Source organism: Eufriesea mexicana, unplaced genomic scaffold (genome assembly GCF_001483705.2).
Source record: "Eufriesea mexicana isolate 0111107269 unplaced genomic scaffold, ASM148370v2 scaffold76, whole genome shotgun sequence".
Taxonomy (NCBI): Eukaryota; Metazoa; Arthropoda; class Insecta; order Hymenoptera; family Apidae; genus Eufriesea; species Eufriesea mexicana.
In genome coordinates this window covers 3,005,677-3,030,407 of record NW_016908289.1, presented here as the reverse complement: position 1 = coordinate 3,030,407, position 24,731 = coordinate 3,005,677, and the positions used below count along the sequence as shown (strand labels likewise).

At 27.3% G+C, this 24,731-nt stretch overlaps 6 protein-coding genes across 9 annotated transcripts in view; 3 read left to right on the top strand and 3 right to left on the bottom strand.

Moving 5' to 3' along the window:
• The window catches only part of LOC108555092 (RNA-binding protein 28), a 4,226-nt gene extending 2,297 nt beyond the window's left edge, over positions 1-1,929 (bottom strand). Inside the window, exons 1-6 of the mRNA XM_017910604.1 lie at positions 1,917-1,929; positions 1,684-1,829; positions 1,399-1,567; positions 1,005-1,309; positions 593-915; positions 66-444 (exon numbers count right to left, since the gene is read on the bottom strand). Coding sequence (XP_017766093.1) covers positions 66-444; positions 593-915; positions 1,005-1,309; positions 1,399-1,567; positions 1,684-1,829; positions 1,917-1,929 — 1,335 coding nt within the window. The remainder of the gene's footprint in view (positions 1-65; positions 445-592; positions 916-1,004; positions 1,310-1,398; positions 1,568-1,683; positions 1,830-1,916) is intronic.
• Positions 1,930-2,825: 896 nt separating this feature from the next.
• Positions 2,826-12,614, top strand: Tmem131 (Transmembrane protein 131). The gene is made up of 23 exons (XM_017910662.1): positions 2,826-3,108; positions 3,864-3,928; positions 4,334-4,362; positions 4,775-4,855; positions 4,929-5,052; positions 5,427-5,540; positions 5,616-5,738; positions 5,834-5,997; positions 6,084-6,270; positions 6,397-6,505; positions 6,573-6,832; positions 6,919-7,335; positions 7,421-7,609; positions 7,682-7,910; positions 8,007-8,388; positions 8,590-8,805; positions 8,888-9,027; positions 9,200-10,449; positions 10,554-10,878; positions 11,035-11,465; positions 11,540-11,747; positions 11,818-11,999; positions 12,126-12,614. The coding sequence occupies exons 1-23, from the start codon at positions 3,015-3,017 to the stop codon at positions 12,213-12,215; spliced, it is 5,409 nt and encodes a 1,802-aa protein (XP_017766151.1). The 5' UTR covers positions 2,826-3,014; the 3' UTR covers positions 12,216-12,614.
• Positions 12,615-13,411: 797 nt separating this feature from the next.
• Positions 13,412-14,335, bottom strand: LOC108555113 (cilia- and flagella-associated protein 97). Its single transcript, XM_017910628.1, has 2 exons — positions 13,592-14,335; positions 13,412-13,495 (listed from the first exon to the last, which is right to left on the bottom strand). Exons 1-2 carry the CDS (start codon positions 14,276-14,278, stop codon positions 13,412-13,414), a joined length of 771 nt encoding a protein of 256 aa, XP_017766117.1. The 5' UTR covers positions 14,279-14,335.
• A 516-nt stretch (positions 14,336-14,851) lies between these two features.
• tex (THO complex 3 homolog tex) lies at positions 14,852-16,163 on the bottom strand. Its single transcript, XM_017910626.1, has 2 exons — positions 15,984-16,163; positions 14,852-15,618 (listed from the first exon to the last, which is right to left on the bottom strand). The coding sequence occupies exons 1-2, from the start codon at positions 16,161-16,163 to the stop codon at positions 14,887-14,889; spliced, it is 912 nt and encodes a 303-aa protein (XP_017766115.1). The 3' UTR covers positions 14,852-14,886.
• A 2,383-nt stretch (positions 16,164-18,546) lies between these two features.
• Positions 18,547-21,434, top strand: LOC108555102 (protein ABHD18). Its single transcript, XM_017910616.1, is given in 10 exon segments — positions 18,547-18,725; positions 19,060-19,144; positions 19,219-19,401; positions 19,481-19,593; positions 19,687-19,825; positions 19,910-20,107; positions 20,215-20,491; positions 20,858-20,885; positions 20,887-21,204; positions 21,338-21,434. Coding segments are annotated over 10 exon segments (1,494 nt in total). The 5' UTR covers positions 18,547-18,633; the 3' UTR covers positions 21,399-21,434.
• A 606-nt stretch (positions 21,435-22,040) lies between these two features.
• The window catches only part of larp (La related protein), a 36,108-nt gene continuing 33,417 nt past the window's right edge, over positions 22,041-24,731 (top strand). For all 4 annotated transcript variants that reach the window (XM_017910658.1, XM_017910657.1, XM_017910656.1 and 1 more), the window contains exon 1: positions 22,041-23,863. In XM_017910658.1, the coding sequence (XP_017766147.1) occupies positions 23,035-23,863 (829 nt within the window). In that variant the 5' untranslated portion in view covers positions 22,041-23,034. The remainder of the gene's footprint in view (positions 23,864-24,731) is intronic.

The following is a 24,731-nucleotide window of genomic DNA, read 5'->3' as shown; positions in this document are numbered from 1 at the left end:
GCATCTTCGGTATTCTAATAAAATTTTTATTAAAAATTTAAATTTCATTAAAAAAAAAAAAAATACATCTCATAAAAATTTACCTTAAATTTCACAAATGCTGTACCCTTTGAAAATTCAGTCAATGGATCCATGCATATTAAAGCATAATGAACAGGCCCAAATTTTTCCATGTACTTTTTTAACTCATCATTCTTCACCGAAAATGGTACATTTTTTAAAAATACAGTCCTTCCCTCAGAAACATCATGAGACTCAAATCGTGGATGTTTTATTTCTTTTGCATCCACCTTTTCCTCTTCTTTATTTTCATATTCTTGATCACCTATAGAGATTTCTGCATCTGAACACTCATTTTTACTATTTGTTTCTATGTCAACTTCTCCTGACTCATCACTATCAGATTCAATGTCTTCTGTGACAATATCGCATTTTTCATCTTCACTATAATTTAAAATCTTTAAATAAATTTTTGAAAAAGTAAAAAATTATAGAAATATATACTCATTTTTAAAATTTGATAAATTTATTTTTATGAAAATTTTAAATATACATGTATAACAAAAGAATAGTTACCAGAACATTTACCTACCTATCTATCTCTTTGTTTGAATTTAATTTTGTATTATCTTCAGTATCACTTTCTTTTTCTACTTTTACTTTTACTTCCTCTTGATTTATGTAATCAGAATTATTCTTAGAAAATTTATCTTTGGGTACAGCCCAATCAACGATGATAGGTCTATCAAGAAGTGGTTGTAGATTTGCATAATGTATAGCTTTAGCTGCACTTTGTACGTGTTCAAATTGCAAAAATGCACATCCCATATTTTTACCATCACTTCTTTTCAAAATTTTGATTTCTTCTATTATCCCATATTGAGAAAAATGTTCTTTCAAATCCTTTTCCACTGCCTAAAATTACAGTAAAAAATGAAAATCTTTGAAGCATTAATCTAAGTTACTAACACAAGAATAAATAATATAAATTTATAACACCTTACCTGGAATGATAAATTTCTTATTACAATCCTTGCTCTCTTTTTACGATTCTTTTCCTTTATCAATTTTCTTTGTTCTATTTTTACCTGTGATAATATTTCTTGTTTAGATGGATCTTCCTCTTCTTTAATATCCATCTGCCTCGGTTCTTCATTTTCTATTATATCATTTTTACTTTTCTGTCTATTTTCAACTGTGTTTGTTATTTCGCGTTCATCATCTAAATTTTTTACATTTTCTATTTCTTTTCTTAACTTTTCACAATATTTTGATTTTGAAATAGCCCAACTACTATTTATAACTCTACCTAAAAATTTATTTTTAATACATTATTGTTAATAAATTGTTGCTGAAATTATCAATATTGATAACGTATAATTCTTATGAGAACATTACCAAGGAATTCTTTCTTGTTTGTATTAAATATTGCTTTTGATGCATCTTCTAACTGATTAAATTGTATGAAACAACATCCAACTGGTGTACCATTTGCACGTTTTGGAAAATTTATTTCTAATATTTTACCAAATGGTTCATATAACTTTTTTACATCTTCTTTAGTTGCCTAATGATACAAATTAGTAAATATATATTTATTAATGAAAATTAATTTTTTATTCTATAAAAACATAATATAAATATAATACTATAAATTTATTCCATAATAAAAACTGGACTAACTTTGAACGGTATATTACGAACAATAATCCTAGGTTTCTTATTTTCATCTGAATTATCTCTTATATTTTGTGTTTGCTTTTTCAACTTTTGTAATTTTGTCTTTTTTCTGTACATCCAAGAAAGTTTCTTTTTGTCACCTCTGTTCCCTATTTTAATTATAATATCTGTTACATTTTTTTAATGATAATTTTAATTTTAATAATAATTATTAAGTTCAACATAATATTATATACCTGTATTTCGCATGTTGAGTATTTACTTTTACGAAATGTATATATATGTAATATAAATAATATAATATAAATATAAAAAATTATATATGACAGTATAATAATCAATAATATTTACAATAATTTATATATTTTAATTTTTGTTAAATATATCATATATGATGTATAAAGTGTTTTAAAATATAAATGTTCACTTTTTTAACATACTACATGTTACATTTGTTTACTCTTTAGGTTAGGGACATCACATGTATTTCATAACTAGATGGAGCTTTTAAGTTTGAAGGTTTGGAATGAATTGAATGATAATACATGCTTCTAGATAAGTACTATAATTGTATTCGTACATTAGTTACTATTTTTTGTTCCAAAGTTTCAAAAATTGAATTAATTAAATATTAATTAATCTTCCTAGTTTCTACAATTAATTTTATAATATAAAACTAATTTTGAATTTTAGTAAAATATTCGGAAGAACTAGAAAGTTATCAATTTTCTTATAATAAAGTAACATGATTGGATAGTTTATATTAAATTACTAAATGTTATTTGTGATTTGTATATAGGTATTCGCAGATATAAAAATTAGGAAAATTACACGAAATAAACTTATTAAAGGAATAAATTGTGAAAGAGTAAACGCACATAATATAAATCTAATATAAACATCAGTGTTTAAAAATTATTGTACCATATACTTATAAAACACCAAAGTAATAATATGTGATTTAAGATAAATTTAACAATTAATTTCAATCGTAAAATCATTTGATTTGCCTAAAAATTATAAGTGATAAATAAAGGTACGACACTACGATTATCTTGGAAAATCTAAGTTGCTCATAAGGAAAATAAATAAGAAATAAAAATATCAAAAATTAATATATTAATAACACATTGATATAACAATAAACGATACAGCCACCACGTATAATCCATCTTCGTCAGATTAGTCGCACGAAATTTACCTGTAGGAAGGTTTCAAATTGGACGGAAGTACAATCGATACTCCAGAATTCGATAGTGGCAAAAGTATGGCCGAAAGCGGATTTTCATTTCTGCTAAAGACAAAACAGCAAACAACACAGTGAAACTATTATTATGACTGAGTTAAGAGTACTTTATTGTCTCTTCTTGTTAACGTTTTTCGAGTTGACGTCACAAATTCGACCGTCCTTACATGGGCACAATAATGGTACGTGTATATTTATACTATTTTAATTATCTTCATTTTGCCACAATAATATATATTTTAAATAATGTTTCTGTGTTGTTATTTAATATATAATCAGAAACTTATGTTTACTTGAAACATGAATTTGTATTAATATTACATTTCGTCCTTCTTAAAAGTTGAGAAATTTCTATTCTTTTAAGAAAATTGAGATGTCTCTGCTTGTTTATTTAACAAAGATCTTGTGCTATATTAATTAATGATCTCTTTTTCTATATCGTTGAAATATAAATTAATTCTGTTGTAATTAATGTTCTTGCAAACACAAAATCCTTTTTAGTTTTTAGTAATTGTCTTTATATTGTGAATTTATGTTAGTGTTAATTATAGTGACAAAAATTTGCAATGTTTATAGTACCATACTTTAGTAAATAAAATATTAATATAATATTGTGAGCTGGAAGATAAGTAAAAAATTATTATTGGAAATTTTATGTCATACATATACAAAGAAACTTTGCTAATATAAAAGTATATAAGGTAAGTCATTTTTCATTGATGACATTGACAAATGATTTTAATTGTTAATTATTATTCTCCAGTGATAAAATTGACATGACAAAATTATCAAAACATTTAATAAATTCTTGAAATAATATTTCATAGAATATAATACTTTTGTATTGTTTTTATATTATAAGCTTTTTTGATATATTGTACATAAAAATGTTGATAAATTTATTTGAAATTTTTATTTAATCTAAAATTTTTTATAGCCTTTGTACAGGATGACAACGATGTTCAATACCTTTTGGATAACATACCAATGTCTATGCATAAGGTTAGTTGTATTTTCTTCCTTATTTAAGTTGTATTATATTATAATGATTCAAATATAATAGTTCATGAATTATAGTATATAATTAGTAATAGTAATTATAATTCTTACATTAATCTTAATAGATATATTCTAATAAAATTTTTTTTATAGTTTTAAAGAATTATTATAAGATTTCTTCTTAAAATATAGAACATATTAAAAATAAAATATATATACTTCTTTTTTATTGAAATAATATTTAATTTAATATACATTATTATACATATATATGTATATTTGTGTGTATTATTTAATATAACACATTTTCTATTGTAAGTTTTATGTAACTTTTATTGTTATGATATATATTCACTTTTGAAACAAGAGTTATATAATTACATATAATGTTAAATTTTTATTTTATAGGATTTTACTAATACAGTACAGGGGGCTGGGTAAGCATAATACTCATTAAAATAATGGTGAGTGGAAGTAGGAAAGGTTTTCATTATAAGTTTCCTTCCTTACTTTTAAAAATTTTTAAGTAAATTTTTATGCTATAAGAAATAGGAATTTAGGATTTTAAAATAATCATTTTTCTTAATTTGGTAATATAATAAATATATAGTTATAACTTAAAATGTAATGTATATATATAATAATTTCAAACATGTAGTAAAGTACTTTAATTATTTTATTACAGTAATATATTTAAACGACTGCTTTTAAGTTCTAAACACTTCTTTACTAACTGTGATTACTTCAAACTAATTTTTCTCATACCTTTCCTATTTTCAATTTCCACTATTACAAGTATGTTTGAAAATTATTATTGAATTTATTAAAACCTAAACACTGTTTTTTAAGGGATACATCAGATGAAGATAAAACACAAGATTCACTATCTTATGTTTATTTCAAACCACATGTTTTGGACTTCAAAGAGAGGTATGTGAATATTAACATTGTATTACATTAGTCTAAATGAATACACATATAACAAATATATTTTTCTCCTTAGACAACTTGGTATACCCCACCAAGAAACTGTGATCTTGCTTAATAAAGATCATAACAAAACAATCCACCTTTTATCAATTTCTGGGAGTACATGTCATTTCCATTCATCATTCTTTCGAAACAAAGTAAGTTTTCTATAATATAAATTTTTATATTCATAATGTCTTTAAATAAGCAGTTTTTGTTGTAATATAAATAATATATATTCATATAATTGTACATACACAGAGCATATATTAATACAAATATATAAACATAACTAAATATCTCCATTTAGTTTAAAATCTTAAGTATTTTTTATTTATTAATTTATATAGATTAAACTTTCACTTAAATAATATTAATAACAAAATTGTTTTCAAAAGTAAAATATCTAAAAAAAAACGTTAATTAATTATATAATTTATACTATCTTCCCAAATAAAAAAAGATCAAGACTCTATAAACCAATGTAAAATACAATGAATTTTAAATAATTAGTTTAATTTAATTTGTTCAGGTAATACCACCATTGGGGAATACAACATTTGACGTTGTATTTCTTGGTCGAGAAGAAGGTGATATTGATACACATCTTTTTATACATACAGCAGATGGAACTGTAAAATATCAAGTAACCAACTTATATTTATAATTGCAAATACTAAATATTTTTTCCTTTATTAAAAGTGTTACCATATTTTTGTAGGTAAAAGGAATAAGTGTCAGTAGTCCATATCGACTCAGACCTGTAGTAGGTGTTAAATTACCATTAAATGCAACATTTACTCCACTTATATACATGCACAATCCACACGCAGAAGCTTTACAAGTATGTATTATATTTTTTCCATAAATTTATTTACTGTTACTTTTAAATTCATTTTCCTCTTACTAATTATCTATATTCTATATTTTGTTAAAAAGGTTTTAGAAATATATAGTAGTGGTGGAGAATTTCAATTAGAACTGCCATCAGGGGAAGCAGAAGGTTCGCGTGAATTATGGGAAATCCCACCATATCAAACAAAACCTATCATAAGACTACATTTTAATGCTTACACAGAAAAAAATCACACTGCGTACATTAGGTTCGTGTCGTTACATTTTATTTTTGATAACAAACTTTATTCTAAATTATTCTACGTTTAATTACTAAACATTTTCTTAATTATAGACTTAAAATAAATAATACTTCAGAAGTGCTTGTTGTAACAGTCGAAGTCGAAGTGAAAAGTGGGGCTGGTCTTCATTGGGGTGAAAGTTCTGGAGTAATCAATTTAGGTATGGGTGGTTCCCTACAACCTCCTATTCAATACCCTATTGCTTTGAAGAACTCGGCAAAAAAACCAATAAAAGTTATGGTGAATATTTCTTAAATATAATTTATTAAATATTTAATTTACTGTAAATAAAAGAATTATTTATAGAGTAAATTAATTATAATTTATATCTTTCTGGAATAAATAAGAAAAATTTATATTTTGCAGAATATAATTAGTACGCCAGTTTCTAAAGCACTAAAACTTCATTTCGAGCAAGCGGTAATTCCAGGGGACACGGATATACCGATTGCCATAGGAGCTTTAATCTATGACTGTGTGTAACTTTGCATTGTATAGAATATATTTTTATATAATATAATAGTGTATACATTTTATCTTAGGGAAGACTGGTTTAGAATTACAACATTTTAAAGGAAAATTAGTAATAAAAGCTGTAGGTCCTGGTGGTTCTAGTCAAAAATTAACAATCCCATGGATAGCACAAGTTCTACAGGGTGGATTAGAAGTAAACGCATCAATTACACATTATTGTTCTCTCCAGTCTAATCAAACACGAAATTTTAGCGTTGTTAATAAATTTAAATTACCATTAGCTATTACAAATGTCACAATGTCATCGCATGTAAAGACACTTTTTACGGTAAATGAATTTTTTAAGAATAATACAGAACTACACAAAAAATTTTATTGTAACTTAAAATTCATTATTATTACTTAATTTTATAGATAAAAAATTTTATTCCAAGAGTAATAAAACCAGAACAAAAAGTCAATATATTTTCTTTACAACTTGCAAAAGATAGAAAAACTGATAATGTGAAAATGGAATCATCAATATTGATTCACTCAAACGTTTCTGTAACTGAAGTTCCATTACTAAGTTATGATGGGAAAGTAAGAAAAATTGTTCCTGAAGAAAGGGAAAGTGATGAGGGTACGATGGATTTTGGTACCGTTGGGAGTGGAACGGAAAACGAAGCTATTTTTGCTTTGGAGAATCAAAATCCAATTAATATAGATTTACATGGATGGGGAGTTAATATGCCTGGTGCAGTATTGGAACTTATGGGTTGTCAAAGAGGTCCGGCTGATATTTTAGATAAAGATCTTCGTAATATAACTGTATGTAGTCATACTGGCAATGTAAGTAATAATATAATTATAAGAAATACTAATAAGAATCTTGTTATATAAACTATAAAATTAATAAAATTTTACACAATTTCAGCAATATATAAAGCCTGGCCATTTAGCTATTTTTAAAATTAAAGTAAAAACTCCAATGGTAGAGGAAGATACAATTGTGGGTGATGTATTTGTTAGAACAACTTATGAAAGATTTATTTTACCAGTTTACATGCGAGTTGCACATGGAAGAATTTCTTTAAAAAAACTTATTTTTACAGATTGTTTTCCTGTAAGTGGCTATAAAATTCTTAACAAACATCTCGTCTTTTCAGTTATAATTTCTGCTGTAATAACTTTGCAGGGGTCAATTTGCATACAGCAAGTAAAAGTGTATTCAACATTTGTAAAACCCATGTTAGTAACTCGAATCGCACCTGTGAATAAAGATAATAGAATAAAGTATATTCCTTTAGAGGAAACATCAATGCCTTTTATAACTAAAGGCGAAAATTATATTGGTTCAGTAAGAATTGAACCATCAGTGGCTTGTAAGCATCATTGTTATTTAGGATTATCATTGGATAGTAATGGTACGTTAGTTATATTATTACTCACATTTTAATTTAAAGACATTAGAATTAAATTTTTTTTAAATAGAAAATTAAACATTTTTTATTCTATTGCAGCTGGGAAACAGTGGTTAAATACCTTGGCCCTTCCTTCACATACAAGGGACTCCGATTTAAATTTATTAAATACCAGATATACGCGTTTTCTTAATTCGACAGGCGGTCGTTCTTGGGACAACATTACGATGCGTCTAGATACAACAGAAGTTCGCGGGCACAAATTTTATTTGAATATAAAACCACATTGGCCCAGTTTATTAACTGGTTTTGGTAATCATAAAAATAAAGTCATTTTAGGGTTTCCTCTGACACAAGTTGGAAATACGTCCCATACAACGATGAAAGTATATAATCCAAGTATCAGTCCTTTAATAATACAATTAGTTATGGATTGGAATTATCCGCAAGGAACAAGACTTTATCATTCATTACCTGCTAAGTACGTATTCTTTAAATAAATGAACAGAAAGGTTGAACTGTGAACATATATTAATAAAATATTTCGTTTATATTTCATATTTTAGTTACAACTGTATAATAAAACATAATATTTTAATCTTATTTGTAGTCTTATGTACAATATATACACAGATAATATAATTCACTAATGATATCTGTATTAATATGCATTTATATATAGGTTTAAGTTCACATTTGTAGAATGTGGATCTACAATTGCAGAGGAATTCAAGTTAGAAGAAAGTATAGCAGATAGAGAAAGATTTGAAAAAGAATGGGATGTTACAGTAGCATCACAATCGATTCCTTTGTATTTAAAACCTTCGGAATCGAGAACTGTACAAGTATCATATACACCTTTCTCACCATCTTTCTCATCTGCACTTTTATACATTAGGTAAGCTTAATTCAGTAACTTAATTGAATACGTTAAATTAAAAAATGGATAATGAATCTTTTTTTATTTTCAACAATTATAGGAATAACATGACTATATTGGAAACAGTGTGTGTTATAGGCCAAGGGGCAAATGCACAATTTAGATTCGGAAATCGAAAGCCAGGTTCTACTACACCTTTATTATTTGAACTTGCGGATAAACATCTTAAAGATTGTGAACGTATGTACGTTTCTTCACCTTCGTTCTATCATTTAAGCAGAATGGAAAAATGGAAAAATATATATAATAGATTATGAATAATAAATTATGAATAAATATAATTAAGTAACATAAAATAATATATAAGAGTGTTTATTTAATAATATATTTTCATTCTTTTCCTGAATAATAGGAGAACGATTTAAACGGAATCCGCTTCCAAATTTAACCGTAAAGAGATCCTTTATAGCAAGAAATACAGGAGAACTGCCTATAGAAATCTATGATTTTTATATTAACGGTTTACGATGCGAAGGGTATGGTTTTAAAGTATTGAATTGTATGCCGTTTGAATTAGACCCAAATGCCACAAAAAAGGTGGAAATAGCATTTACACCAGATTTTACCTTATCACGTATTGAAAGGAAGCTTTTAATAGCTACAAGTTTGGGTTCTGACAGTGACATCGAAAATGGTATGGTGATACTTAATTTACTTGCTACTCTTCCTCCACATTCTTTGGAAGCTTGTACAGCTACGCTTGCAAGACCGTCGTGGGAATACGCTGTACAATGGGCAGCTATAAGTCTTTCGTCGATATTATTAATATGTGTTCTCGCTATTTCGTTTCTCGAGGCGGATCGAATATTACGGGGAGCTTTAGCTAGTTTTTCAAGAGAAAGTCCAGTTCAGCCACCTCTAGATTTAAGACTGTTGTCGCACATGCCTGTACATTCAACTCAAGATACAGCTTCCTTGAAAGAAAAATTAATAAATGAAGAAAAACAGAAAATAGTGAGAAAAGAGGAAACGTATCCAGATTGGGCATTAATGAATGTAAAAAAGTATAAGGACAAAGATAACGTTCAAAAAGGATTGAAAATTCCTGACTGGTCCGTAGATGAAGAACGCAGATTCAAGTTGGATACTGAGACAAAAGATTTGTTATCATTTAAACGATGCGAAGAGTCACCTTTAGATAGCAGTAACATTATAAGCAATATTACGCTTGGTGCCAAAAAGAAAAACAATAAAAAGCAGAATAGTGTGCAAGAAGTTCAAATGGATAATTGTGTGACAGAAAATGCTTTTTCGGATATTCAAGGAACTCAAGAAAAAAAGTATACTGTGAACACATTTACGAAAACAAGTCCTGTAACCAATAGGAAAGGGAAGTCCAATCTAACAGCAAACGTTAAAGCGGAAACGAAACTGGTCGATCATGAAGTTCAAGTTGATACAACAGGACTTCTTAATAATACTCGAAGTAATAAGTTAGATAGTAAAAGAAAACAATCTACGGTTGGAAATAGCAATAACAATCACGTATCTTTCAAAAAGTTTGAGTCGAATAGTAATCAGAGAAATATTCATCTTTCGGAGGAAGAAACGTCGTCCACAACAACGGAAAGTTCTATTCAAGATGATTCACCATTATGTAAGGTGAATATTTTTTGTCAAATTACATGTATAATGAGTTACTATCTGTTACCATTTTATGAACTACAAAATTATTTTATAATAAATTTAAATATTATTTATTATAGAATTTCGATCAACCTTGTGGAAAATCCGATAAATTGCAAAGAAAGCCTGTAACCAAAAAGACTAAACCTCAATCAATCGCTTCTGTGCCATGCGTAGATTATAAAGATAATTACGAAGGTGACTGTGACGATGACGAATATGATAAAGAAAGGCATAATAATCCAAACAGGTGGAAAACGAATACAAGGTCCACTATGAAACATCATATTCATACAACCCGAACAGTTGAGTCATCTTTCAAGTTACCTCGTCAGAATAAAAATCCTCCTAGGAAAGATAAAGGATCTCAAAAACGTCGAGGCATTGATAAAGGACACATAAAAAGTATATAAAGTCTTTTAATATATTATTAATACATTATGTGACTCGTTAGTTATATTTATAACAGAACGTATCAATTTATTCTTTTTAAATTTAAATTTCATATTCCATTACAATCTCTACAACATTTTAATTCGTTACTTAATTATTTTATTATAGCAACAACATTAAATGGAACTACTAGCCAAAGGGAAGAATCGACGCGTACACTGGGGGTAATTTCTGCTCCATTACCACCACCACCATCGTGTTGGGGTGAAAACCGAGCTAGGTTTAGTGACGTTGTAGCACGAAATCAAGAAAGCATTTCGCCGTTCTCGAGCTTAAATAAGTTACACAAAACTCAAACGACCACGCATAATATGTCAATGGTCTTCAATAACGACGCCAAAGATATAGATTATACTAAACAACAATCAAATCAAGAATTAATACAGAGTACGAAGGAATACAGAATGATATCAAAATCTCCATCTCTCTGTGTTCAGTCTATTGAAAAAGAAAAGCCTCTTAATCAGGATTCTTTAAAAATGCAGAATAGTTCGCAACACTTAAATAGTTATTTCATAAATGCCTTTACGGAACCACCAGTAAGTTGATTAGTAATTTAATTCATTAATACCGTTGTAATTAACTTTTCTATTCAATTCGAACTCCTTTCTAGTTTGAACGGGAACTGGTTCCATATGACGATCTTCCAGAAACCGATGAACCATTAATGGAATTAGAAAGTCCTGAAGAAGATACACGATGTCAGTTATGGGAAGATAATAATCCCATGCTTAAATTATTATCTGATAGTACAAGTGGATTTCAGTTAGAATCGCCAAAGTCCTCAGAAAAACCTCCAATGCTAACGGATACGTTAAAAGGTAAAGAATTTAATGTATATTATATTTTTTTAATTTAAAATGAACAAGATATTGTATACTAACTTTACAGATAATTGGGTAACAGTCGAAACAAATTGGGAACCCTTATATACTAGAGCAGCAGTAGGAGAAGAAAGAAGCGGTGTTTGGGGAATAAATACAGGCGGTGTATGGGCTGCAGGTCCATGGGGTGCAGCTACACCACCTGTAGTTTCACAATTATCTTCATTACAAACAGAATCGGATACACAAGTAAGAGAATAATAACTCTATTGTATTCACTTAAATTTGTGATTTTCAATTTTTTGATATACAATGTGGAAAATATTTACTTTTCTACAAATTTATATCTTACATGTATTCTATTTATTGTTTTAGGAAAGGTCAGGTTTTGATCCATTTCGTTCACTCAGTACAATATGGACACCATCATCCTCAGAGTCTTGGAAGAAAAAACACGAAGACTAATCTCGTTCTCAAAAATTTTCGATATTGTATCTTGTGATATCTAGACCTGGTTAAAGGAATTTTCTTTTCTAATATGGAAAGTAATAATGTATTTATTAGCAACACCTTTCGTGATCGATAACGCTTAAACTACCAGCTGGTTTTTGTTATTATTCGTGTTTCGCGTATTTGTGATATGTTGTTGAATAGTACCTCGCATGATAATACCGAATAAGCTCGGACAAAATTGTTTTGTACTTGTTAAATTTTCTCGTTGTCATTTATGGATTTATGTTATTATGGTATTTTAGCATGGTGCGTTAAAAATTCCACTCTCAATTTGAAATCATAAGACTTTTTTATGGTTTCGAGTTGGAATGACCAACCAAAGTCTGAATTGGAAGTAAAATTTTACATCGATCGAGGCATAGATTAATCAAAGAAACAAACACATAAAAGTAAAAAAATTTCTAGTTAATGAATTTTTGCCTTTTGATTGTTACCTTCGTTTTTTTATACTTTCTACACATACATAAAAAATAATCACAATACTCAGAGAATGTTGGTCTTGATGTTATGCAAAAAGGTAATAATTAAGTTATTTGGAACGAGTGAGAACTGTGATTTTTATAGTCTTGACTTGTAGAAATTTCTTCGGTAAGTTTTCAAAACATTTTACAAAGTTGTGATGTATACAAAACAAAATAAAAATGTGTACCTACTCTTCAAGACTGGTAATTGCTGTGTGTTAATAATTTGAAACTTGTTATAATTGATGTTCAAAGTAACATTCAAAATATTTAATTATTATTAATTATTAAATTAATAATTATTAATTATTATTATTTATTTATATATAAAATACTTGAAGAGATAAAATTGTGAAAGTTTTTAACATCTATTATTTTTAAAAATTATTGAAATTGATAATTTAATAATTGTATTATTAATTAAACTTTGAAGGTAATTGCAAAATTATATTCGAATAAAATAGTTTAAAAATAATTTAATAAAATTAATTTTATTACAAAAATGATAGAATATATATATGAAATTTTACATAATTATTTTATAATTCTTAAAAAATGAATACTTACAATTTTACATTTTGTATTACAAAAAATAAATTACAGATACTTAATGAATAGCATAAAAGGGTATCAAAGATAAATTTCCTATTATTGTAAGACAAATAAAAATTGTTTGTTTGTTACAGATTATAAAACTGTCTGCCTACAACCAGGTTTTGTCATGTTGTTCATAACACGTGATTTAGTTTGTTGTATCCTTTGGAGCAATAACTGTAAATGTAAATATTTTGTCATTAATTTATAATGATTTTATAAACAATTATCTTCAAACATATTGAGTATTTCAATTAAGATATTCATACATACTATATTTTCATTTTCTATTCTCTTCTGTAATTTTCTTCTATTTATTGCAGAACTACTTATTCGGGGTAGTTGAACATTTTCATGAAGTATCTTTTCTTTTGGTTTTTGTTGTGCCATTATCTTCTTTAAGAGAATTTGATTTTCCCATTCGATTTTCCGTAATTCTTCATCTGTAAAACTCATATTTTTTCTTCTATTTCTTATCTGTTTAATTCCTATGGAATCATCCTCAGATATTGAACTCCTACAGCCAACTGAATTTGTAATTTCATTATTTTGTATTATATGTTCAGACTTTTCTTGTTTATCCTTATTCTCCTCCTGATTATGCTTACAATTAGTGATTTGGGGGGAAAAATGGGAATCATTAATTGATCTTGAAGTAACATTAGTTCCTTCAGATACATCACAAGACTCATCAGAACAAAAGGAGTCATTAGTGTAAATAGAATCTTCATCCACGGTATCTTTTATTATGTTTGCAGTGTGTTCTATATCTTTGGGGGTCTTCAATTCTTGATCACAGGTATCTTCCTCATCAGTGTCTTCTTCGTCAACTTCATGAATACTGGGTACATGATTAAAGCTATCTTTCATTTCAGAAATTTGTTCATGAACCATTTCGTCCGTTAACGTGAACGTATATTGACATCTACAATTCGACTGTGTGTCTTCTAAGCATGACATGGAAATTAGTAATCAGTAAAACGTTTCAATAGCAAAGATACAACTAATAATAATACAAAATTTATTCGACGATATTTTCAGGTTAAGAAAGAAGTGACTGTTCAGTAACCATATCAACGAAATAGTAAAACAATAAAATATTCATAATTTCAGTAACTCGAATGATATCAAAAACTACATATTAGTACGCTAAAAAATATGCATTACTTAATAATATACATTTTTAATATTTTTTTTTTTACTACAATAAATCGTTGACCTAATTTAAAATATATTTAATTAATTGTATTAATATAATAGAAATAAATTGGGAAAATCATCAAATGTTTCTTATATCATGTCTTATAATCTTTACCTAAATAGTATATATCTTTAATAAAAAATTTCTTAAGTGAGGAACATAGTTACTTATTCTAATGCATAAACTTTTCATGATTTTTTCATTAAAAGTACTTAATGTTATACGATACATTTTATGTCAAATACACTTTTAACAATAATATAATGTATTTAAAAAATATAAATAGTAAGGCAGGTACAGAAATTAAAGTAAGTCACTCTTTTTTCCGCTAAAATGTATTTTGATATAAAAGTTTAAAAATAATGTTTTAATCATTGGCAAATCCAAATACTTTTAAACTGCCAGCGTCTCGTTTTCTGTCATAAGTGTCTTTGTCATCGCATGCATATGCTAATAAATATTGTTTTGGGTGCCATGCAACTGTGAAAGTTGCTGCCTCTACTGGTATATCTGCAATTTTTTCTCCAGTTTCCACTTCACCTATATCTATCACAAGATCTTCAGATGCTGCAGCTAATAGTTGTCCATCATAAGAAAATGAAATAGTTCTTACTGGCCACTCTAATCTTGAAAATGTTCTCATAGTTGCAAAGTATCTTCCAGTAGGATCAAACTCTATACAAATACATGTTCCTGGATGTGCTTTAATTACATGTAACAACTCTAAATCTGGATAACTAAGGATATGTACACAACCTTGACCATTAGTTAAATAAAATGTGTCAGAGTCTTTATTCCATGAGATTTCATTCACTTCAAAATTAAACTGTTCTTCAACACGCATCTTCATTACTCGTGCATCAATAAAAGTCACTAAGTCTTCTTTGTTTCCAACTGCTATTGTATTACCATCAGGTGACCATGATATATTAATATTTTCACCTCTTGTGCTAATATTTGCTGTGCATTTTTGTGTTCTTGTATCCCAAATTCTAACTGTCTTGTCTCCACTTGCGGTAGATAATAATTCTGGATAAAAGGCATGCCAGCACAGCTGATCTACGCTACCACCATGTCCTCTAAATGTTATTTCTTGTTTCTATAATAAATTATATCTGATTAAAATCCAAGTTTCAATAAACGTTTTAATTATCTTTTAAGAAAATAATAATATAATTCTGAACATAGAAAAAAATAGAACTTTAATATACTTAGAAAATAAAGCCAATTTCATACGAAAATGCAATAACATGTGAATAATATTAAATTCAAAACCTCATAACTTTCAATAATATGACATTAACATAACAATATTAATTAGTTTCATAAAATTTTAACAATTAATAATTAATAATAAATACGTAAATAAAATAATAAGTAAATGTCTACTGAAATTAAACATTAAACGAAAAAATTATAATATAATGTAGAACAAAAATTGATATTAAGGTTAAGTTTACTTACTAAACGATCCGGAGAAAGAGAGAAAATACAAACAGATTTATCAAAAGATCCCGAAGCTAAGAGTTTTCCGTCACAACTCCATCCTACACTGTGTACTTTAGCAGAATGACTTTGTTGCTCCCTAATTTTGTTGTGTGATTTAAAATAATTGATCAACTCATCAACACGAAAAGTAGACATTCTTATTTAAGATTTAATTTATAATCATTAATTAACTATTCATTTAGAATTTATTATTCTCTTATTGAATAATAGTCACTTAATATATATGTAATTCTTGTGACATATAATAATTATTTATATATTACATATTTTACTTCAACCACAAATAAGGTATAAGGTAGACTTGATAACGTATACATTTTTGTATACATGATTTAGAAATTTGTCAACGACCTAACATTTTTTAATTACCTCGATATCAAGTAAAATTACAATAGAAAGAAATACTTGAAATTAAAATAAAATGCAATATGAAATTACTAATAAAATTAAGAAAAAAGAAAAAAATAATTAAACATTCAAAAATTTTATTTAAATCTAAAATCTTAAAAAAATTTGACATTTTTAAATATTTTAATAACTAAAATTTATTATGTAATCTTTAGCTTGCTATAAGTTTTTAAAATATATCTTTTTTTAAAAAATAGTATTGAATACTAAATTCTTTTGTGAAAAACAATTACACAAGAAACTTGTAAGATGAATTTCAATTTTAATCATTCTTCTTTTTGTAGAATTTAATATTTCTTATATTAGGTTTTTAATAATTTAATTGTAAGAATTATACCAATGTTTATTAATAATGAGTATAAACATAAGTTAGAAAAACTCTTGATATAGAATATAAGTCATATCTTGTTTGTAGCCTTAGAGTGTATACCACAAGTACGAATAGGAGGATATGTAAGTAACAAAAAAAAGATCTTTTTATGTCTGTTAATTTTATGAATTTCAATAGTTAGATTAAATATAATTTCTACTCTAAATCACATTAAAAAACATAACAAAATCTTGTATTTCTTTAGACAATAGATCTAGTCTATTTCTCGTTTATGACCATATGTTATCAGCAAAATTATATAAAGTTTTGTTTCTCATTTTTTACAATTATATATACACGGAACCAATCAAATTTCAATTGATGCTATAGAAGTTAAATAACACTTCAATACATCGAAAACTACATAGAAAAAATATTACTAAATTATTAATAACAGAATAATTTTACTTTTAATTAATATTTAATATTTAATTTGTTAACTTTTCAATATTTCAATATTACTCAATTGAATATTATCCAAAGTAATATATAACTTAAAAAGCTTTCCTTTGTTTCATTTCGCTTTTAGTTTTTATTTTATTTCTTTGTATTATTAGATATCATCTTAATAACTAATGTTTAATACTTTGAAAATTTATTTAAATACATATAAATACGATTGTCTTCCACGAATGAATATCACTACACCATAAATATGATATTCATATCGGATTATAAAAAAAACGAAGTTGCGTAAAGGGTTCTAACACTGATTTAAAAATTGATGATTACTAATATATGATATGATTATGTATATGAAACACTCAAGGACGATTGCCATAGTTATGAGAAGTATGTTGGAGGTAATTTATTACAAGAATATACATATATTAGGGTACAGTTTCAATACTATATTTTTTCTGATTAAAATAATTACAAAATAATAACAAGACTGTATAGTACTGTATCAGAAAATTAATAATATATTTATTTATAAAATTTTTGTTTATATACATGATATAAATGCATAACAACGTTTTATTTTTATTATTCTGTATACTTCAAATTGTATCATTTTTATTTAAATAAATATGAAGTAGAAAATAAGTTATTTAAGTTATTATTATTATTATTATAACTATGCTTAATAGATTAATCTTATGATTATGTATCTAATGTATTTAAATACAATATTTTCTTATGTTTTGAGCCTTATTAATTTTTAATATATTGTTTTAGAGAAATTAAGAAATTTATAAACTTTTTGTTTATTTGTAAATGGTGCAAAATAACATTATACATATATTGAATTTGAATACAATGTGTGAATCTTTTCAGCGCTTTCAATTAGTATTAATACGTTTGTAAGTGTTTTTACAAAAAAACACGCCAACAGATGGCGCAAACGTTATGTCTCAAATTGGATTGAGAATCATGAATCTAATAAATTTTATTATCAGTGTGGCTTGCTTGAGAATTAAGTTTATAAATATATAACAAATTAGGACGGTAACGTCCTCTTACGAATGATCTATATTTAAAGAACTTATTCGTCGAAATTGTAGTTGTATTTGTAACATAGGCGAAAATGCGAGAAGCGAATATTTATATGCGATATATTCGCAGAACGTCATCTAATGTGATCGTTCGTATCGCCTGATTAATATATTCGATAAACTGCTCAACGCGACAAGCTTTGCAACCAGTTCAAGAGCAATGTTGATACCGTTAATAGCATTTTGAGAATTGCGCCATGATAGTGCTTGCACGAAATAGTCAAATTCTTTTAAACCAAAATAAGGTGTATTTAAATTAATTCATATTTTATTTTTAAATAAATTTCTACTCAGTAGAAAATCTTCAAAAGCTAAATATTAATGATTTACAATGCCACGCAGTCGTTTGGATGCTGTTTACAGAAGTATTTTGCTTACAAAATTTTTCACAAAGGGTTGGGGTAGTCCTCAAAATTTGAAAAGGTAAGAATAGTAAGAAAAGTATTCAATATTGCATACTTAACTGATTTAAATATAAATGAATTCTATTTATAGTATAGTAGAAATTGTTGGATAATAATTTTTTATTTGTTATATCTATAAAATTTTGTATTAAGATGATGGTATTTTGTATACAAACAATATTTTAACGTTGTTTGGTAAAAACAAAATTATTTAACATGTAAATTAAAAATGAACAAAATTAGTAAAAATTATGCAATTTGGAATTATTATATTAGATGTGTATGAGGTAAAAAAAAAATATGAATATAGACATATGGATCATAGAATATTAATCATTAAATTTATTTTGTAGAATTTTTGAATTCAGGAAACTTCTTGCCAATAGAGAAACATGTTACAAACTTATTCCACTTGATTATCCAATCAACATAACTAAAGTATAGTATAAATGTTTTAAAATTACTTTAAACAAAATAAAAAGTTGATAACTCTTGTATATATATTTAAATAGGATGAAGAATGGTCAGACTGCCATATAATCGAAGGTTGTTTTGAAAGTCCATTTAATAAGCACCTTCCAGATATAATGCCTTATGAGACAATAACTGCACATTTCCAATTAGTTCTACCACGAAAATGGTATTCCCATAAAATAAAGCCTATGTGTTTACATCTTGCAGGTACAGGAGATCATGTAAGTAAATTATCTCTTCATTCAATTGAAATATTACTTTTTCTTGAAAAGATGAAATTAATGAATTATATGATATTAGTACTTTTGGCGAAGAAGAAATCTGATTGCTAAGCCTTTATTAAAAGAGTCTGGAATTGCATCTTTATTAGTAGAAAATCCATTCTATGGTATGAGGAAACCACAGAATCAAATGTAAGAAATTGTGTATAGAAGGTTTGTAATAGTAAAACCATATTGTATTTTAAAAAAGATATCTATTTATGTTAATAATAGCATACTTTGTAGACGTTCTTGCTTACATAATGTCTGTGACATCTTTATTATGGGAGGATGTTTAATAATGGAATCAATTGTTTTACTAAATTGGTGTGAACAACAAGGTTTTGGACCATTGGGATTAACAGGTTTATCAATGGGTGGCCATGTTTGTATTTTTATTTATACAAATAAATTAAATTATTTCATTTATTTTCCATTACAATGCATATTGATTTATTGGTTTGCTTAGATGGCTTCCTTAGCAGCAACTAATTGGCCAAAACCAATACCATTAATTCCTTGTCTTTCTTGGTCGACAGCATCACCAGTATTCACACAAGGAGTAATGAGTGCTTCAATTAATTGGACACTGTTAGAAAATCAATATTTTGCAAATGAACTATATCAAAATGATCTTGCTAAAATGGTAAAAGTTATAGGTAAAGAAGTAAGTAGATATAATAGATTTTCAAATGAAAAGAAAAGATTTAAATACAGTTATAAATAGAAAATACAATAAATTTTAATACAAATATTTTATTTATTTATTTTTAGGACGCGTTTTTTGCTGGGCAACATTTTGCACAGCATTATCCTACAAGTATGAAAAGAATTGATGAATTAAAACAATTGTCTAACAATGTTACTAAAGATGTACATACAATAACTGCCTCTGAAACTGTGATTCATAATAAAGAGTATAAAGACTGTAATTCAAAAAATGAAGACAATACTTTAAAAAATCAAGTTGCTGAAGAAAAAGCAGCACAAATATTTCCTTTAAATATTTTATCTAACAAATTTAAGTTAAGGGATTCAAATACACTTAAAGGCAGGTATTATCTGTATGTGTATTTATAAGGTACTATTTATTATATACTATTAACATTATATATTTATTTATTTTATTTTTGTAAAGTATTTGTATTTTATATATTTTTAATTTGAATAAATTAGAAAACTAACATAGAATATTGACTTACATTATACTAACTTATAAGTATACCTTAATATACCCAAGAAAATGAATTTGAGTTTTTGTTTTTCCATAATATAATAATTCTAATCTTATCCAATTTCCTTTTTTTCACATATATAAAATAATTAACAAATTCACAAATGTTTAATATATAAGTTGTTTTTAATAAATGCTTATGTTACTTAAAGTATTTACTAAAACATTATTTTTATTTCTTAGTTTTAAATATTAACTTGAATACTAAAACGCATGATTATTGCATATATTGCTTTGGCAATAGGGATTTGTTTGTTACCAGTTCCAAGACATCCATTATTTTCGGATTGTAAATGGCGTGAACGAGAGGCATTGCAGTTCATGTGTGGAATAATGGATGAATGTACGCATTTAAAAAATTTTGAAATACCTGTTGATACTGAATTGATTATTGCTGTTTGCGCAAGAAACGATGCATACATACCACGTGATGATTGTATGAGTTTGGACAAAATTTGGCCAGGAGCTGAAATTCGATATATAGACGCTGGACATGTATCTGCATACCTTCTTCATCAGAAAGTATTTAGGTATGTAAATGTCATGTGGAGAATTCCTGATAATGAGTAGCACAAATTTACTTACAAAAGTATAAGTTTTGAAAAGTAAAAGGTTACTACTTATAGCTATCTTTTATTTATATTATTCTTTTGCAATTTCCAGATCTACTATAGTAGAGGCATTTGAACGATCAATAAAAAAATATCCTTTACATATTAGTTGATATATGTATAAATTATATGTACATATATATGTAAAATTTGGCAAAGGTATAAATCAATCGAAGTTAGCATGAAGTTATTTTTGGAATGGAATTTTAAATTATTTTTTAGGTACTTTACGATTTTTATTATCTTTTACTTGAACAATTTCGCAAACTGAAGAAATAGAAATAATTATACATGCGAACATATTCTTTATAGATACAATGTACAAAATGTTGTTTGTTATAATGAAAAAGCTATATAAGATGAATATATTTTATATAATATAAATAAATTGTAAAATACGTTGTACAAAAGAATAAATTAGTCTATTTCATTGTTTATTTGTTTACTACTTATATTTACTATATACTGTTTAAAAATTTACTTATGATTCATGAAAGTTCACAAAAAATGTCTTATTTGTGATATTATGATGTCTAAATATTGTAATATTATATTAACTCGAAATATATTTAAAATTATACAAAATTCAAGAGTACTAATAAAAATATGTAGATACTAAATTGTTCTCAAAAATAAAATATCGGACTATATGAACTTAAATTGTGCGGGCATTATAAAATAGGAAATACAATTGCGCTATCTATAGGACCGACAGTAGAATCGATTAAACCGGAAACTCTGTAGCCGCTCGCGTAAAGGCCAGGAGCAAGCGTTGGCCACATGTGTTTTGCAGACCGCTTTTCCGTGGAAAAAGATCGCCGAAAATGCCGTGTTTACGTAATCCGTGGTAACGTGACGTTGAAACGGTGCTCCGAAACTCATTACTGTTGTGACAAAATTTTTAGCCTGTACTCAAGCAATCCTGGGAAAGTCCGCAAAATATAAAGAAGAACGTGAAGAAAAATTACTTGTACTAACAAGGTGTACCCTGGTTGTCTGCTAACTTCCTTTTTTCTACTCGGCACATACTACATATACTCGTATATTTTCTCGACATTTTTCATCTATAAAGAAGGTAGAATCAATCATTATTTAATTATTGATCATTGATTAAAAGAAAATTTATGCCGGCTGATTTTTGATCATCTTATGAAATCGCCGAGTCAGCGTATTCTTAACCACACAAGCGATCACCTCGTGTACATCATATCGAAAGTTCTTCATACATACAACTGAATTATTAACAAATTTTTTCTTAGAAACTTTTTCTCTATTGGATATCGGAAAAATTCTAATACAGTGAAATTGAGAAAGCATTATTGGATATTCGGTAACGACCGCGTGTGTACGCCGCGCCTTCTGGAAAGAGCGATTCCTCGTAACAAGTCTCAAGTGGGCGTTCTCTTGCTAGCAAAGAAACTAGCGCTTGGCTTTGTACTATTGTGCAGTATTTTTGTTAAATTCAGCGTGTTCGTGCATTATCGCACGAACTTCAAGGAGACATGCGTCCAGTCCACGGCATGGAGGACGTCCTTAGATTGGTGCTTTAAGGCTGAATCGACACACGAAACGTCTCGAAACTCCGATCAGGTAACGAAGTTGCTCGGGTAGATTAATGTGCCCGAGGGTGCTCAACGTTTCTCAGGACTCCTCAACTGCCTGAGAAGGAGTAACATCTTATAAAACCCTTTCGAGCCAAATCCTCGTGTTTGGACCTCGTGTTTTGTCTTTCGGCGCGTACGATTCAAGATGGCGGCCAAGGTGGCCAGCGGCACTCAGGGAAGTACCGAAAGGGAACAGGGCCCCGGGGTCTCTTATGCAAGTATCTTAAATCCCAAAAGCGGCAATGATGCCCGGGTTCCTAACAAGGGTAACAACAAAGAAAACATCGGTGCACAAGTGGTTCAACAGCAATCAGTACCTATAAAGGATCGTATTGCTTCTCAAAGTCTAATTGCTAAAGGAAAGTCTTATCAAAGAACTGAAAGGAGAGTCAATCCACATAATAAAGTTGAGAAACGCTATGGAAATGAATTACCACCTGCTGCTGAACAGAACCAATTGGTTGTACAGAAGGAGAATGTTACTGAGCAACGACAAGAACCTACTCTTGAAAGTGAGCAAGTGAATGATGACATTGGAAGTGACGGAGAGTTTCAGACAGTAGCACCAAAAAGTGCTAGAAGGAAAGAAAAATTACGAGAACAGCAGCGGGAACTTAGAGAATGGCACAGATATCGTGATCACAGACATCCTCTACGTGGCCATACTGGGAGCAATGAAAAATCGTACAAAGAACGAGAACGTGGTGACAGAGATCATATTGTGGGAAATAAAGATATTTCAAGAGATAAAGAAGAATCAGAAGCAGAGTCAGAAATTCAACCTCCACCTCCTATTAAATATGTTGAAGCTCCTTTACCTGCAGTCAATCCTTGGACCAAAAGTAAAATTACACCATCAATTGCACCTACAAATTTTGTCACTGCCATACCTTCAGGGACTGTGACATCCACGGAGAAACAGACTGAAAAAGAGAAAAGAGTACTTCAACCTCAGCAACAACAAGGAATTATAGGTAAGTGTTAATACAAATATAAAATTATTTATGCCTTTATTTAGAATTAATATAATAATTTTTATAATTTTGATATATTAATACCTTATTAAATTGGAAAAATAGAATTGCATATTTTTTATAAATTTTATTAATATTGCATACTAATTTTTTTGCTTTTTCTTTTGTATGTTATATAATTTAATAATTCTTTTATGAATGTATTTCCAATGTGTGTAAGTTTATAAATTATAATATATTAACTTTTATTTTTTATTTTATAATATTTAAAATGTAAGCATTTTTTGACAATATATTAACTTGTATTTTTATAGTTATTGAAATTGTTGAAGTACATTCACTGTGGATATAAATATAAATTTAATATAAAAATTGTAAAATTTTTATAAGTACTTCTGTATGGTTTTTGTATTAAAATGGCCTTGTACTTTGTTCAAGTGATGAAAGAGGTTCTTATCTAGTTAGAGTTTATGGAAGTACTTCTTCAAAGGTACTGATGATATGGATGATTTGGAGAAGGGGAAACTGTGTCTTACTCAATTAGTATTATATAATAACACATTTGATTCATAACAATATTATTTAATAATTTATAACATAAATTTTTAATATTTCACTAGGAAAGTTTAAATTAGCAAAAAACTTATTTTTCTAAGATATTCTATATATAATCTCAGCAGTGAAATTCTATTTTCTATCTAGAAATACTATCATAAATTATTGCATAAACTGAATATAATGCCAAAATGTATTTTCTTAATAACATATATTCATTATATATGAAGATGAGTAGGCATTTTTTAACTAAAGTATATATTACTTGCGTCAAAATATGAAAGAACAATGAATTTTTTTATAAAAATGTTTT

Excerpts from the sequence above, each read along its gene's own strand:
- tex (XM_017910626.1), bottom strand. The coding sequence starts at position 16,163 with ATGTCTACTTTTCGTGTTGATGAGTTGATCAATTATTTTAAATCACAC. Across the intron at positions 15,619-15,983 it reads CTCTTTCTCCGGATCGTTTA|AAACAAGAAATAACATTTAG; the intron begins GTAAGTAAACTT and ends AATTTATTATAG.
- Tmem131 (XM_017910662.1), top strand. The coding sequence starts at position 3,015 with ATGACTGAGTTAAGAGTACTTTATTGTCTCTTCTTGTTAACGTTTTTC. Across the intron at positions 3,109-3,863 it reads CTTACATGGGCACAATAATG|CCTTTGTACAGGATGACAAC; the intron begins GTACGTGTATAT and ends AATTTTTTATAG. Across the intron at positions 7,336-7,420 it reads TATGTAGTCATACTGGCAAT|CAATATATAAAGCCTGGCCA; the intron begins GTAAGTAATAAT and ends ACACAATTTCAG.
- LOC108555113 (XM_017910628.1), bottom strand. The coding sequence starts at position 14,278 with ATGTCATGCTTAGAAGACACACAGTCGAATTGTAGATGTCAATATACG. Across the intron at positions 13,496-13,591 it reads GAATAGAAAATGAAAATATA|TTATTGCTCCAAAGGATACA; the intron begins GTATGTATGAAT and ends TTACATTTACAG.